Source organism: Misgurnus anguillicaudatus, chromosome 3 (genome assembly GCF_027580225.2).
Source record: "Misgurnus anguillicaudatus chromosome 3, ASM2758022v2, whole genome shotgun sequence".
Classification (NCBI taxonomy): domain Eukaryota; kingdom Metazoa; phylum Chordata; class Actinopteri; order Cypriniformes; family Cobitidae; genus Misgurnus; species Misgurnus anguillicaudatus.
The window spans coordinates 16,820,518-16,834,286 of record NC_073339.2 but is presented as its reverse complement, the minus strand read 5'-3'; the positions used below and the strand labels follow the sequence as shown (position 1 = coordinate 16,834,286).

General features: G+C 35.5%; 4 protein-coding genes across 5 annotated transcripts; 1 reads left to right on the top strand and 3 right to left on the bottom strand.

Moving 5' to 3' along the window:
* Positions 1-124: 124 nt before the first annotated feature.
* stx3a (syntaxin 3a) lies at positions 125-4,368 on the bottom strand. Its single transcript, XM_055204921.2, has 11 exons — positions 4,118-4,368; positions 3,507-3,581; positions 3,311-3,410; positions 2,610-2,684; positions 2,341-2,411; positions 2,141-2,249; positions 1,960-2,033; positions 1,722-1,856; positions 1,476-1,586; positions 1,117-1,206; positions 125-974 (listed from the first exon to the last, which is right to left on the bottom strand). The coding sequence occupies exons 1-10, from the start codon at positions 4,145-4,147 to the stop codon at positions 1,129-1,131; spliced, it is 858 nt and encodes a 285-aa protein (XP_055060896.2). The 5' UTR covers positions 4,148-4,368; the 3' UTR covers positions 125-974; positions 1,117-1,128.
* A 1,457-nt stretch (positions 4,369-5,825) lies between these two features.
* Positions 5,826-8,865, bottom strand: ndufs8a (NADH:ubiquinone oxidoreductase core subunit S8a). Its single transcript, XM_055204924.2, has 7 exons — positions 8,767-8,865; positions 7,855-7,912; positions 7,482-7,547; positions 7,296-7,385; positions 7,044-7,216; positions 6,784-6,912; positions 5,826-6,639 (listed from the first exon to the last, which is right to left on the bottom strand). Exons 2-7 carry the CDS (start codon positions 7,895-7,897, stop codon positions 6,508-6,510), a joined length of 633 nt encoding a protein of 210 aa, XP_055060899.2. The 5' UTR covers positions 7,898-7,912; positions 8,767-8,865; the 3' UTR covers positions 5,826-6,507.
* A 294-nt stretch (positions 8,866-9,159) lies between these two features.
* LOC129444308 (visual pigment-like receptor peropsin) lies at positions 9,160-11,863 on the top strand. 2 transcript variants are annotated; one of them, XM_055204915.2, is made up of 7 exons: positions 9,160-9,847; positions 10,069-10,208; positions 10,364-10,553; positions 10,684-10,822; positions 10,907-11,071; positions 11,152-11,230; positions 11,398-11,863. In XM_055204915.2, coding segments are annotated over exons 1-7 (927 nt in total). In that variant the 5' UTR covers positions 9,160-9,846; the 3' UTR covers positions 11,611-11,863. The 2 variants fall into 2 exon arrangements, with proteins under 2 accessions (XP_055060890.2, XP_055060889.2); XM_055204914.2 differs by having other exon boundaries at positions 9,160-10,208.
* A 229-nt stretch (positions 11,864-12,092) lies between these two features.
* On the bottom strand, positions 12,093-13,165 carry tmem187 (transmembrane protein 187). The gene has a single exon (XM_055204919.2). The coding sequence runs from the start codon at positions 13,051-13,053 to the stop codon at positions 12,289-12,291; it is 765 nt and encodes a 254-aa protein (XP_055060894.2). The 5' UTR covers positions 13,054-13,165; the 3' UTR covers positions 12,093-12,288.
* Positions 13,166-13,769: the final 604 nt, after the last annotated feature.

Genomic DNA, 13,769 nt, shown 5'->3' with positions numbered 1-13,769 from the left:
GAAGTAGACGCTGATTGGTTGGTAGCCATCAGCATCGGCCACTGATTGGACTGGACATCTGTCGATAACTGTAAAGAAACACACGAAACGAAAATATTGCCGGAAGCTTCTTGCCTATATCTGTATCTATTATTATTATCAATGAAAGTTATAATAATTAGCTTTCTTGTACAACGTTTTTATTTTATTTTGGGGAAACATTACTTATAAAAGAACAAATGTTTAGGAGCAAAGACAAGTGTTATTCATTGTCAATAAAAAAGTAAAAAGTTTTTGCTTAATGTTTTAATAGTCTGCATACTCAATACAATATATCATTTCTGTATACTACTGTATAGTTGTTCTTTGCATAGATAATACAAATGAATTTATAAGTCTAAATGAAATAATAAGACTAGATAATAATAATAAGAATCAGTTTTGAATCACATGTATTCACAGGCCTATATAAATTCAATTACTTTAAATATGCAACTCTATACTTACCACTTACACAAGTAAAAAATATCAACTAAACTTTGGAAATACAATCAACTATGTGCTACTCCACAGTGGTATATAAACAAATGATAAATAATGAATCCCTATTATCCTCTAAACATTATATTTTGCAAATAATGCACACAAAATATTAAAAGTCTAGGGTCCCCTTGTCAGTTACAAAACTGAGGCATCTAAAACAAAATCATCAGCCTCTTATTATGTTTTATCTTAATACACAAAATAAATAACTTCCCTGAATCAAGTTGACTGTAAATATACATTCACAACAGAACTTTATATAAAATACAAGGTAGCTAGTACGTCACATTTTATTATAATGCATCTATAAGTGCAAGGCCAGTTAAATTGAAGATAGAATGAACAAATATATAAATAATATATATAAATTTCTGGAATCGGGACACAGAAGCACAGTAAACATGGCTCATCGGCACTAAGACGCTTCTTCTGATGGATCACAGCTTCTTCACCTGGAGAGACAGAACGTCACTTTACAGCATACATCATTTCAAAAGCCTGATAGTATTTCTACTGTCAGTCTTTTATTACACACAAATGGGCCATCATTGGCACATTACTGGTAAAAAGAAGCACAACAATATTTACTATTACCTTGCAGAAAGCTTATGTCAGCCAGCTATACACCAGAGAACCACAGATGACCGCAAGAATCGTGCAACACACTATGATCATCATCTTTTTCTACACAGGAAGAGTATGATAATTATTTAATAACAATAGAAAAGGTCAAAGTAAATAATGGTAGTGAGGAAGAGAAATTGGAGAGAACAGAGATTATGTAAATTCACATGAAATAGTAATAGGACATCAATCAAAGAAGAAAATGCAGTAGGATGAAAAACAGAAAAAACTTAATAGTGAAAATATGCTCCAAGACAACTGCATCATAAAAACATACAACTTATATACAATAATATGGCACATTTGTTCGGCTTAATTTCCCAGCTCACCCTGCGTGCTTCCTGTTGGAACTTGGCAGCCTTTTTAGTGTCAGCTACCGCTCTTTCCACAAAGCCCACCGATTGGTCCATGTTGCTCTCAATCCTGTCTATCATGCTTCCCTGTAAATAAAACAGAGTAAAATGTTAACAACTTGTAAAACTTTGGGTGCTTACAATAGTCTCAAACTGAGCAGAATTCCCAGAAGGTGGCGCTAAATCCTTTGCATTTTTTCTAGAAATGAAATAAGCATGCACCTGATTCTCTACAAGCACTGCGATGTCCACAAACATGTCATGCAACTCCTTTATGCTGCTCTCCAGTCGCATAATATCTTTGTGTCGTGCCTCAATCTCACTTAGTGCTTGCTTTGAAATCCCAGAGTCCATTATCTGTAGAAAATGTTGTTTGAAATGGACATAAAAAATGTGTCATATATCTCATACTCCACATCATATACAGACATACATTACAGTATACAGAAAATGTTCCCACCCCTGCTGTGAATACTGCAGCATTCCCTCCATCAAGCATTTCTTCCAGTTCCTCATCAGTAGTGGTTTTGCCAGCTGCGAGAGAGAACTTAACATTGACCTTACTCATGCATGTAACATTGTGCTTTACAAAGTTTTTTTTTATAGCAGTCCGGAAGAAAGTCTTTGTGATTTTCACTAACTTATCTCTAGCTGTCTCTGGATACGTCCTTTGCTCTTCTCTCTAAACTCCAGTTGTGCTTCATTGTATTTGGTCATCACCTCCACAAACTTCTTAGCAAGAATGGCATGCTAAAAATGATTAGATAAACATCACAATGAATAAAAAAGTAAGAAATTGACATCTGTGGGCTAGTAGAAGATAAAGTGTTGGGTGGGTTACCTGGGATTTCTTTATTCGTACGTCTGCCGAAATTCTCTCCTCTGTGTTAGCTGCCAAACTCTGCTCAATGCCTGTTAAAAATATTGCTGTTTTTGCTATTTCAACTCTTATTGTCAAACAATAGCACAGCAACGTATTGTCATCATATATATGATGTAGTGACATGATGATCTAGTCACAAAGAATTGTTCAAAGTGAATAAAATCAAAGTAATCAAGGAATTACTGCACAAGTAAACACAATTTGTATATTGAAAATAAAAAACTGACTTTTGAGTTTGTTGCGAGCATTGTTGGCCAGTTTCTTTATTTCATTGGTAACTGCTTCCAACTCATCCTGTGTCCCTGAGTGAGAAATAAAAATTGGAGATAGAAAGAGAAAATTACAAGCAAGTATACAAACAATTTCACATCAATTGTACATGTGGAGATAATAAATAAATTAAATAAATTTTAAGTACCTTTTTCCCCAATAAATAATATTCTACAGCTTGGCATAACTAGAAAGGTGTATATTAGTAAAAAAAACATTTTCTTGATCTTTAGTTGTTTTAACTTAATTTTATGCATATAATTTTAAGTCTTCTTAAGACCCCTTTGGAAGTTTGCTGAGGACTGTATTACAGAAGTTTTCTCCTGTGGGTCACACAAAGTCGGTGGGCTACAATGATGTCGATATCATATACCATAAGTTATTTTAGTACTGCAATCAAACTTAAAATGATAAGGAAAATAAAATTATGAAAGAGACAAAATGTGTTTTCCTCATCTGATTTACATTTAAAAATATGTTGGTGGTCCCATGATAAATTATACCTATCTGGTGGGTCATAAAATGAAAATTTTAAAATCTCTGTATAGTGGACCGCCGCACCCCTGGTTCAGAAACACTGCTTTAAAGATACATCAGAATAAATTAAACAAGGTAAGTAGATGGGTGGTTAGTAAAAGTAAATTGTAATAGGACTAACTCTGCTCTGATGTAGGTGCAGAGAGGATGACGGAATATAGTCGCTTTATCTCATTCACATTCTCATCAATCTTGTCTATACTGCTTCGGATTTCCTCAATCTATAAAACAAAAACACAGACAAAAAGTCACTTGTGACACTTAAAAATATGCAAACATTAATTTGAAATTAACAGTTAATTCACATAGGCCTATACCTGTGTGAAAAACTCATCCATAAACTCTTTATTTTCCACTGGAATTTCCACATCATCAGGTGTTTGATCAGACTTCTGTCAGGACAAGAACACAAAGCATTAAATGCTAAAGTACTGCTACCATGGTCAAATGGGACCACTATCATGTAAAAAACATTGTGAAATTATAATCATAATATCTTTAATATTGACTGATTAAGGCCATGTAAAAGGTTAAAAACAAAGTGAATTTAATGGTTGAAATGAAATATTGATGAACATTGTTCCCAAGGGACATGGATTCAACGTTCAATGACCGTTTGCTATTTGACGCGCTCCTCGGTGAGCGTTACCGTAACCCTTAAAAAAGTATATAAAAACACTATACGCCCTAGCTAATTTATTCGTAATCATCATTATTTAAAAAGTAACCATTTATAAAGATATTTACATAAAGAAATCAAGGGAAAAGTTAAACTGCAAACTTCCGTTTTAATGCCCATCAACATTACTTAACAGATTCGATCCCAGGTAACACCCAGGCTCATAATAAATGAGAAAACTGTAAATTGCTTTGGATTTTATTTACTATTAAGCAATAATTTTTCATCGTAACTCGTAAATTCTCTTACCGCTTTTAGTTGTTCCAGACGGTCCTTCATCGTCGGTTCAATGTATTACAGGTTATATTAACGTAGAAAAATAGCAATAATGTCGTTTTCACACTGAAAAACTAAAAAAGCATAACTCAATAATAGATTTCTTTATTTATGACAAAATAACAAACAATATGGCAGTGTAGTGCCAGACTGCTAGTTGTCCTAAGTCTATCCTCTCAGAGCGGATTACAGCAACAGTTGTATGCTGGGTAGCTAATCTACCTCAACAAGTTATCCATGCAAACAGCCATTTCTGTCCCCAGGACATTATATAAAAATGCAAGAAAACTAACTCTAAAATAATTGTTATTATTAAGCAAAGTATCCTGCATGTTAATTTACACCTAATTAAAATATATAATAAAAAAATATAATAATAAAAATCACATAGAACACAACAGTGTTTGGTTTGTTATCAGCTCCTATATTTTCACTTTAAATGTAAAGCATAAAATTCTTCTTCATAAAATATCCCATCTTTGCTTTTACAATTTTTACCATTAAAAAATTCTTATATTTTAGATAAATTGCACATTTTAGTCATGTCCCCAGGACTTTACTTAGTCCTGTTTCTCCACCACCCCCCAGACAGGCATCACGGAGATGGCTGACACAGTCTCGCCTCCATCTTCCATTACTCAACCGGTTTTTGATGATGTTCGGTGGGTATCGATTTGTAGTGTCAAGCCCCATGCCCACTGGTTGGGGGTGGGACTCTTGTAATGGATTCAGTGCGTGGGCCAGTGACTTATCCTAGTTCTCCCTAAACCAAACTGTTAAGATTCTGTCACAGGGGGAGATGTTGTATCTTCAATACCTAAAATACTTGTATTTTGTTATAAGCACCTTTTTGTACTATTGCCTATGACACATTGCTTTTATTATTTCCTAATCTTTGTAAGTTTCTTTGGACAAAAGTGTCTGCCAATTGCCTAAATGTAAATGTTATTTTCTTTTCTGTATATTTTATAATATTGATGCTATGACTGGGAATGTCAATCTTAATGTTCTGTTCTGCTCTAGTGTAAACATCAGCTCCGTCATGATCATGTGCCACAGAATCTACGTGTTCAAAAGCTTGCTGAAATGAAAAACAGACATTTTATCCTAAAAATAAAATATGCTTTTAATATGAAAAATAGTATTATTTCGATCTTCAATAAAACATATATAAACCTTAAATTAATGTTGCTGTTTCTCATTTGCATTTAATTGTAATGGACCATACACTGTACATTTTCTGTAGAAATTACAGTATTACTGGCAGCTGGTTGCCAGTAACTTACTGTAGATTTTACATGTATGTTATTTACTGGCAACAGTTTGTTCAAAGTAAAATGAACAGGAAACATTTTCAGACTTTACCTTCTACAGTAAGTTACTGGCAACCAGCTGCATAATTACAGCATTTTTTTTGTACTGTAATTAAAGAAAAATAAGTTACTGTCTACTTTCAGCAGGATCCAAAAAAATAATAATTATTAGCTTTTTTTCCACTGGAATTTTTATAAAATAGGCTAAAAGGATATTTTTCACATGAATCCAAATGAAACAAAAAGCCTTTTTAAAAATCTTAATAACAGTATCTAACTATGCATTGTTATGCGTAACCCTTATGAAGCTATACAAAATATTATCAATCAATAGGTTGCTACTTTATTTAAGAAAGTCAAACAGTAGATTGTTAAAAGATTTGGACAGAGCATTCATTTATTATTTACGGTCCACAAGTATTTAGTCTTTGTACAATTCTCACGAGGACAAATAAAACTGTTTACCTGAATAGATACAACGTGAGAATAATTCAACATACTTGAAGTGCTATTAAGCATTACATATTATTTTCCGTTATATCCTTCGGATGCACATAAGGGGTAGGGGGTGGACAGATTGAGTATCTTAAAGTGAAGATTTAACATACAGTAGACCTCATAGCGGTGCATCGCCCATTTCAGTTTTCCATAACAATATGGTTATTTGGCTGTTAGTTCCTCTGCAACTGCTGTATGAAAATCCTACAGCCACAGGAAGAACTTAACATGCTTTAGATGTACATCAAAATAAGATGTACATCAAAATGTAAAGCACCACAAAGGTCACTGTATTGTATGTGACATAAATGTGCTGAGGTTGAACTCCATGTTGTATGTATGCATGCTAACACTACAAAATAGAAATCAGTATGTGCATTTTTAAAAAAATCAGTTCCTTGGTTTTGAAAAGGAGCACTCAGCACAACTGTAACTAAACCAAACCTGTATTATGCCATTGAAACTTTTTTCTATAGAGAAGGGAACGTGATAAATCATGTACTGTTTCTGGGTTGAGATGAGACAGTCCATAAAGCGTAACTGACAGACTGTTTATCTGTAGAGATAGTCAGCCTGAATGTTGGCAGCGATCTCAGCCTCCCACTTGTCTCCATTGTTGAGGAGTTTCTCCTTATTATAAAGCAGTTCCTCGTGAGTCTCAGTTGAGAACTCAAAGTTGGGGCCCTGAGAGAAAGACAGACAAGTAGCAACACACGATATCTTCAGTTAATTTGTTGGAATGAACGAGTTATATATACCTCATGTAAAGCAACATGCCAAAATAATTTAAAATATAACAGGTGAAACAGTGTGCTGGGATGCTTTTACCTCTACAATTGCGTCCACAGGACACGCTTCTTGGCAGAAGCCACAGTAGATGCATTTGGTCATATCAATGTCATAGCGTGTGGTTCGCCTGCTTCCGTCAGCGCGGGGTTCTGCCTCAATTGTGATGGCCTGTGAGAAAAACATAGTTGCCATAAACTTCACTGCATTTTTGGGAGGGAGAAGTATTCTGGAAAGTTATAATATTTTTGCAATAATTCATTCCATGAGGGAAGTAAAAAACTGAAAAACTGTAGTTATACCTGGGCTGGGCATATGGCCTCACACAGTTTACACGCAATGCATCGCTCCTCTCCAGAGGGATACCTGCGCAGTGCATGTTCACCACGGAAACGGGGTGACAGAGGGCCCTTCTCGAATGGGTAGTTGATGGTAGCAGGCTCACGGAAAAGGTAGCTCAATGTCATTCCCAACCCTCTAAACAACTCTTTTAAGTTGTGTGATGACTTATGGGGGTTAAAAAACAAAATCAAAAAGATCAAGTTGTTTCCGACCTCTAAACAACTCTGTCCAAAGAAGAGTCTGAGCCGCACGGTCCGTGATGGACTTCATATCTGTGGCATCTTCCAGATTATTGACATATTCTGCGTAATAAAGAAATTGTAATGTGACAATTTAAGGGCATCTAAATAGACTTTTTCATACACTGAAGTGGCTGTTTAAGTAGTTAATATACTTACTAACTCCAGCCCTGTGTGCTGATAGGCTGAGAGGACGTGCAAGATTTTGACCGACCAATAATGATCCTAAAGAAGAAAACGATGACACAATTAGGCTTGCAACAAAATGACTTATTACTTATATGAAAGACATTTTTGGTTCTGGCCAGGAAACACTGCTGTAGATTAGAATATATTTTAACCCATTCAGACCCGGTGTCCACTGGAAAGGACATCACATATTTTGTGGATCAAAAATCTACCAATCAAAATAAGGCACAGTGATAAAACACCTAAAAAATCAGGTCTGAATGGGTTAATATCTATAAATGTAACATCAATCATTGCTATTATATTTTTTGCACCATTAAAGTTTATTCATCTGTACACCCACCTGGCCTGGATGCAGTGTAGAGCAATCGTAATGCTGCAGACATCTCGAGCTAAATACACTGTGGGGTATTAAAAGAAAATAGAGGAATATGGTGGAAAGAAAAGCCTTTTGTTAATATTTGTGTTTTTCCTCACAAAACTAAATTACATTCAATTTGATTTTGGCTAGTTATCGCTATTCGCTAGTACAACATTTTGGTAAACAAGTCATTAACTTGTTTATAACACGTGACATTATTGAAAAACACGTTAAAATTACGCAAATATATATTTTTTAATAAAAAAGTAACACCATTTTAACAGTACAGGAGAGCTTTTATACAAAACAGTGTGCAGCATGATTGGAGTTCCCTTACAAGAAGTAAACAAAAACCCAAAACATTGGTTCCGCTTATAAGCATTGGTTCCGCGGGGCAGCAGATGTATTAAACATGGTTACATTCAGCACCACATTATCAAATTTCTCAAATATATATAAACAGTACGCATGTAACATGAGCAAAATACAAATGCATGTCACAACTGCGTGACCGTGTATCTCACACAGTGGTAGACAACAGCACAGAAGTTCAGGACACGAGCACAAAATCGTCCGTGTAGTCCACACTTTTAGCACTTAAGAACAACAGCAGTAACGCATACATATACATGTTTAACTGACACATGCATATTCCTATTCATGTTTAATGTTTAAAGCGCTAATAATGTTGCCTATACAGTGTATGGTGTAGTAGCAGCCACCGGTTCATTTCTCAAGGACTTTTACTGTCTGTAACGTTATTATTAGTTTAACTCGTACACCAACATTTTCTTTAGTAGTATTACATTATTTTAATCAGTTCGACAAAATGCAATGTCTTATCTCTCAGAAAGACGAGGAACGAAGGAAGGTTAAAAACGAGTCCGCACTCACCGGACAGTCGCTATTTGGCCTTCTCAACCAGAACAGCGGACGAGTAAGGAAACGCACGAGCAGTACGCCGGAAGTGAGGTCACAGATTGTGTTATACGACAGCGTCATTTTGATTTGTATAAAATAATAATAATAATAATAATTGTGATTTATATAATAAGTAAAATTATATTTAAATTATAGTAATAGAATTGGACTTATAAAATTCCAGTTATATTTTATTAATCGTTTACATAACAAGGAAATTGACCTTAAATGGCCTTTCATAGTACAGTAAATCAGAATTTTAAGAGCATATCATATTACTTTGGTGTAATATTTTTTTTTTTTTGACGAAACATGTCTGATTAACTATTTGTACAGATTTAAATTTAATTTTAGCAAGTATTTAATAATTTTACTCCAAATAAGTATTAGGCTAAAGATTAAATTCTGTCGGTATACATTTTTTTGGAGTTTAACAGGTTAAACAATTAAAAGTATAGCATATTGTGTTTTATATAATATTATAATACCATGATAATAATGTGTTAAAATTAACCTTGTTTTTTGTGGTAAAAGTGTAGTAATTATGTTTTTTGTGTATTTATTACAATTAGCAAAACCATGGTTATTTTGTGGTAACCAAAGTTTTACAACAGTAACTATTATTTTTTTAACTGTTGTAAAACCATTGTTAATTTTTGAAAGGGTTTAGTTAAAACTTCATTTAGACTGAAGTTTTGAGAATATATTTAAATTGACAACATTTATATTTTGAGGTTATCTAACACAATTCTAAGTTATATTGTTTAAACTTAAATCTTATGCTGAAATCTTATGTAGTTTAGGAGGAATCCTTTCTGTTATACTGATGCTCTGCCATACACACCATTTAGTGCTGTCACTGTGAAAAAAGCAGAATAAGGGTTTCATGGCTAATGCTTAATGAGGCAATATAAGTTTAATTAAAGAAAGGTGTGACGTTCATCCCTACGTAATCACAACTGTGTCTGAAGCATCACGTATCCATACAACAACAGTGTGTGAAGCATTGGGGTATATGTTTGGTTCATCCGTGGTTTTCTGCTTAAGTGACAAAGTAAGTTGATCAGTTCTGCATATAATTCTGTCAAGTTTTTGGAAAAGAGTAATTTAATGTGATGTGATGATTGATTCATAGACTGAATTGAATATCATGATTCATAGAATATCATGAAGTGAGCAAGGTTGACGTAAATATACTTTACCACAATGCTTGCTTGTAGTTACATTAACCTATGCATTTTAGAAGCTGTCAAATTGAAGTTGCATTTGTTTCAGTGAACAACTCACAGAATTTAACAGCATCAGAGGAGAAGTACTGGTCCAGAGTTGAGAAATCTGTGCTTGGTCCTATTCTCACCATGGAGATGATACTGGGTGTTCTGGGAAATGGACTGGTTCTCGTAGTTAAAGTAATGGTAAGAGCAACAAAAATATTTTTACTAACTTACTGTATACCTAATGTATATTATAATAAAAATATATATTTTAGAAGATTTTATGTCTAGAATACTTTAGCAGATTCTTGAATTACACAATATAGTGACTTTCCATTTGTTTTTCTTTCTTACAGTGTAAAGATCATTTTAAGTGCATTTACTGGCTGCCATTTGTCAGCCTCACACTTTCAGATTTCTTCTGCTCTATCCTCATCATCTGTGGCTCGCTCTTGGCTGTGCTGACTGAAGGTCAGATCTCACCGTGGTGTGAGGTGGTCAGCCTGCTAAAATTCACCTTCATCACTTCTTCTATCGGAAGCTTAGGTATGCTTGTTTAGCATAATAAGAGATTTAATTTCCACGTATGGTACATACATCAAAGCAGTACTAATTTACAACAAAATGAATATGGCATGAACTTATGAGCATCTTTTTCTATTCCCTGCAATTTTAGCGGTTCTCTGTGTTCAGCGTTTTTTGGGTATCCCCTCTAAAGGTAAAGGGCTGTCAAATGTCATGACAGTAGCATGTTTGGCATCATGGTGTACTGGATCTGTATTCGGAGCAGTGCCCGTAATATATAAATGGATAAAGTAAGTATTCAGACAGTAGATCATTATCTGTATCCATTATCCAAATCAAAATAGCATCCATACTTGTCATTATCCCCGGTTCAGGTTTGATCCTGCAGAAATGCTGTGTGCCGTGTTCTGGGAAAGCAGTTACTCCGACATGCTGGTTTACATCCTATGTGTCTTCTCCATCTCAATGTTTATTCCATTTCTTCTCATACTGTCCTGCTGCATCCTGACTTATGCAGGCTATGGGAAAGACTGCTCCAGGTGTGATTTATTAGAACTGCTACAATACAGAGGTTTGGCTATCGATAAGTTTGCATGTGTATTATTTTGTCTCTCTGTAGCCAGGGTGACCTGTCCTCCGTCACTGGACTGCTGGTGATTTTGTATCTGTTCTGCTATGCTCCATTTACTGCATCTGAGGTAAGAAATGTCAGATATTCACATGGGTACAACTGATGACAACAGGTTTGAATGTTTTCATAATGCAATTTCCAATACAAGTAAGCGAATGTGATATAATTAGTTAATCTGTTTAGCTCTTACCTTATTTTCACATGCAAATATTCTATTTATTCGTCTTTTCCTAGTTGATTCTTCTGGGAAGGTTTGACCTGTCTCCTTCCCCCGAATGGCTGAGATCCCTGTCTTCAGTCATGGCGTATCTGGACTGCGTTTTGAACCCTTTCATCTATTGCACAAATAAAGATTTTCGAAATGCAGTGCTCATACTACTGTGGAACAATAAGAAATCATGTCTTTCTGAGCCAGTGTTGACTGGCATTAAGAGACTTGAAACATGAGGATTACAGCATGCGTAAGTTAATAAATAATAAAAAGGATTACAGCGTGTGTAGGTAACTATATAATGAAATAAGTATTGAATAAAAATTTGTATTTTTGGTTGCACAAAAAAATGGTATTGATAACAAATGACACATTCTTTTTACAGTTTTATTTGCTATCAAGTTTAAAAGTGGGCTCCAACTCATTTGTCTATATTTTACCCAAACATGGGTTGACACAACCCACATTTCATTTTGTTTATATGTATTACACATGTACATTTATACCCTTTTGGGGTTGATAAAGAGGCTCACATGCAAAATGTACTTAATAAAGAGTCTTATGCTGTTTATTATTATTATTCTTTTTTAGATCCACTCTTATGTCAAATGCTAAGGACGTTTGTTACATTTTACTTTAATTTCATCCACATAAAACGTGTAAGAAAGTGCCTTGATAAACATCTGGACTTCTGTGAACATTATTAAGGTACTGTATGTAAGATTTTACACATCTGTACACTTTATTTGTACAAATAAAATTAGTCTTATTAGTCTGTATCAACAAATAATTCCCATAATCTCCAAATGACACTTTTGGTGTAATTTTTGGATTTCTGGCAACCAATAAGCTTAATTAAGTTTTGTACATTATTCAATGATATTGTGTATGCACTCATTAAAATGACATTCATGTTATGAAGAGCGTTTCTGTGCATTTTTACTGAGGTGAGTGAGAAAACAAAATCCGTAATGGAACTGAAGAATGTCGCAAACTTTGGACCAAAAATGTCCAGTGAGATTTTGAAACATCCAGTACTCTGCAAGAGTGTGATCCAGAAGCTTCAGAGTCACAAAACCAAAGCAAAAAAGCAAAGCCAACCAAAAGTAGCGCAAAGACAGCGCGTCTCCGTGACTCATCTGCGCTCGGACGCCTTTAAACACAGCGAAGGCGATGTGGCAACCCAGCACAACTTCAAACCCTCGGTCATGTAAAAGCGAAAGTCCGTAGCTGAGAATAGAGCAGAATTCCACCATTAAAGCGTAACGCGACGACCAGCCGTTAACAATGACATTACACCACACCGGTACCCATGCAAAAATAGGTAACGTGAACCACTGGTCCAAAACAGAGGGTGCACGGCGCAAGGTGGACAGGCGCACCCACTGCACGGGCCCGTAAGCGATTGCCATCAGCGCGAAAACGTCTTTGGTGTAGCTGGTCGCACGGCTGTCTTTAAAGTCTGTTATCCGATGAAATAGCCAATAGATGCCCAATAATATATATCCTAAATTGATCAGACAGTTGAACGGCATGGCCAGGAAAGCGGGCAGACTGTCGACTTTTTTCTCCGCATAGTGATCGTAAGTCACGTCCACCAAAACCTCGTTGAAAATGTCTGTGTTTGCAAGCGCAATGCAAAGCAAGAACGGTATAAGGACGTGGACGACCGCTGACATGATTCCTTTGATGATAGAAGAAGTACCATCCGATTTAAGGAAGTTTTGGAGATGTGTACAAAGGCCGTTTCTCAATCTAAAGGGTGCAGACTCCGGAGGTCGCACATGCAGGATGCACACGTCATCAAGCCTGATTTATTACCGTTAACTGAGCAGTACATTCGCAAGTTATAAGCATATTACAACGATTTACGATTAACTAAGAATAACAGTCAATTTTATAATTGTTAATATTCAAAAATAAGACAGTCTTGATGACGTATGCAGCCCGCAAACGCGACCTCCGGAGGCTGCAGCCTTTGGATTGAGAACGACCAAAGTCTCAAAACATTGTTCATCTTCCGCAATCTAGATCACGTGACGTCCACTTATGTAATTCATTGGTCGCATCATGCAGGCTGCATAGTGCATACGTCATCAAGCCTTGTTTATTTCAGTTAACTGCATTACTGCATTGAAACAATTTACGATCAACCAAGCATAATAGTAAACGTTATAATTGTTAATATTTTGAAATAAGACCTACTGACGTTTTTTTACACAGTCTGACCGTCAAGAAAGCGGCAGTTTACATTGGGCTTCCCTGGTGAAAACTCCAGCTAGGAGCATGGGCTGGTGAGCTGGTTGGTTTTGCTGGTGTAGCTGGTTTTTTGGTCACTTTTTAAGCTGATCTAGATGAACTCAGCTGGTCAGGCTGAAAGACCAGCTGACCCACC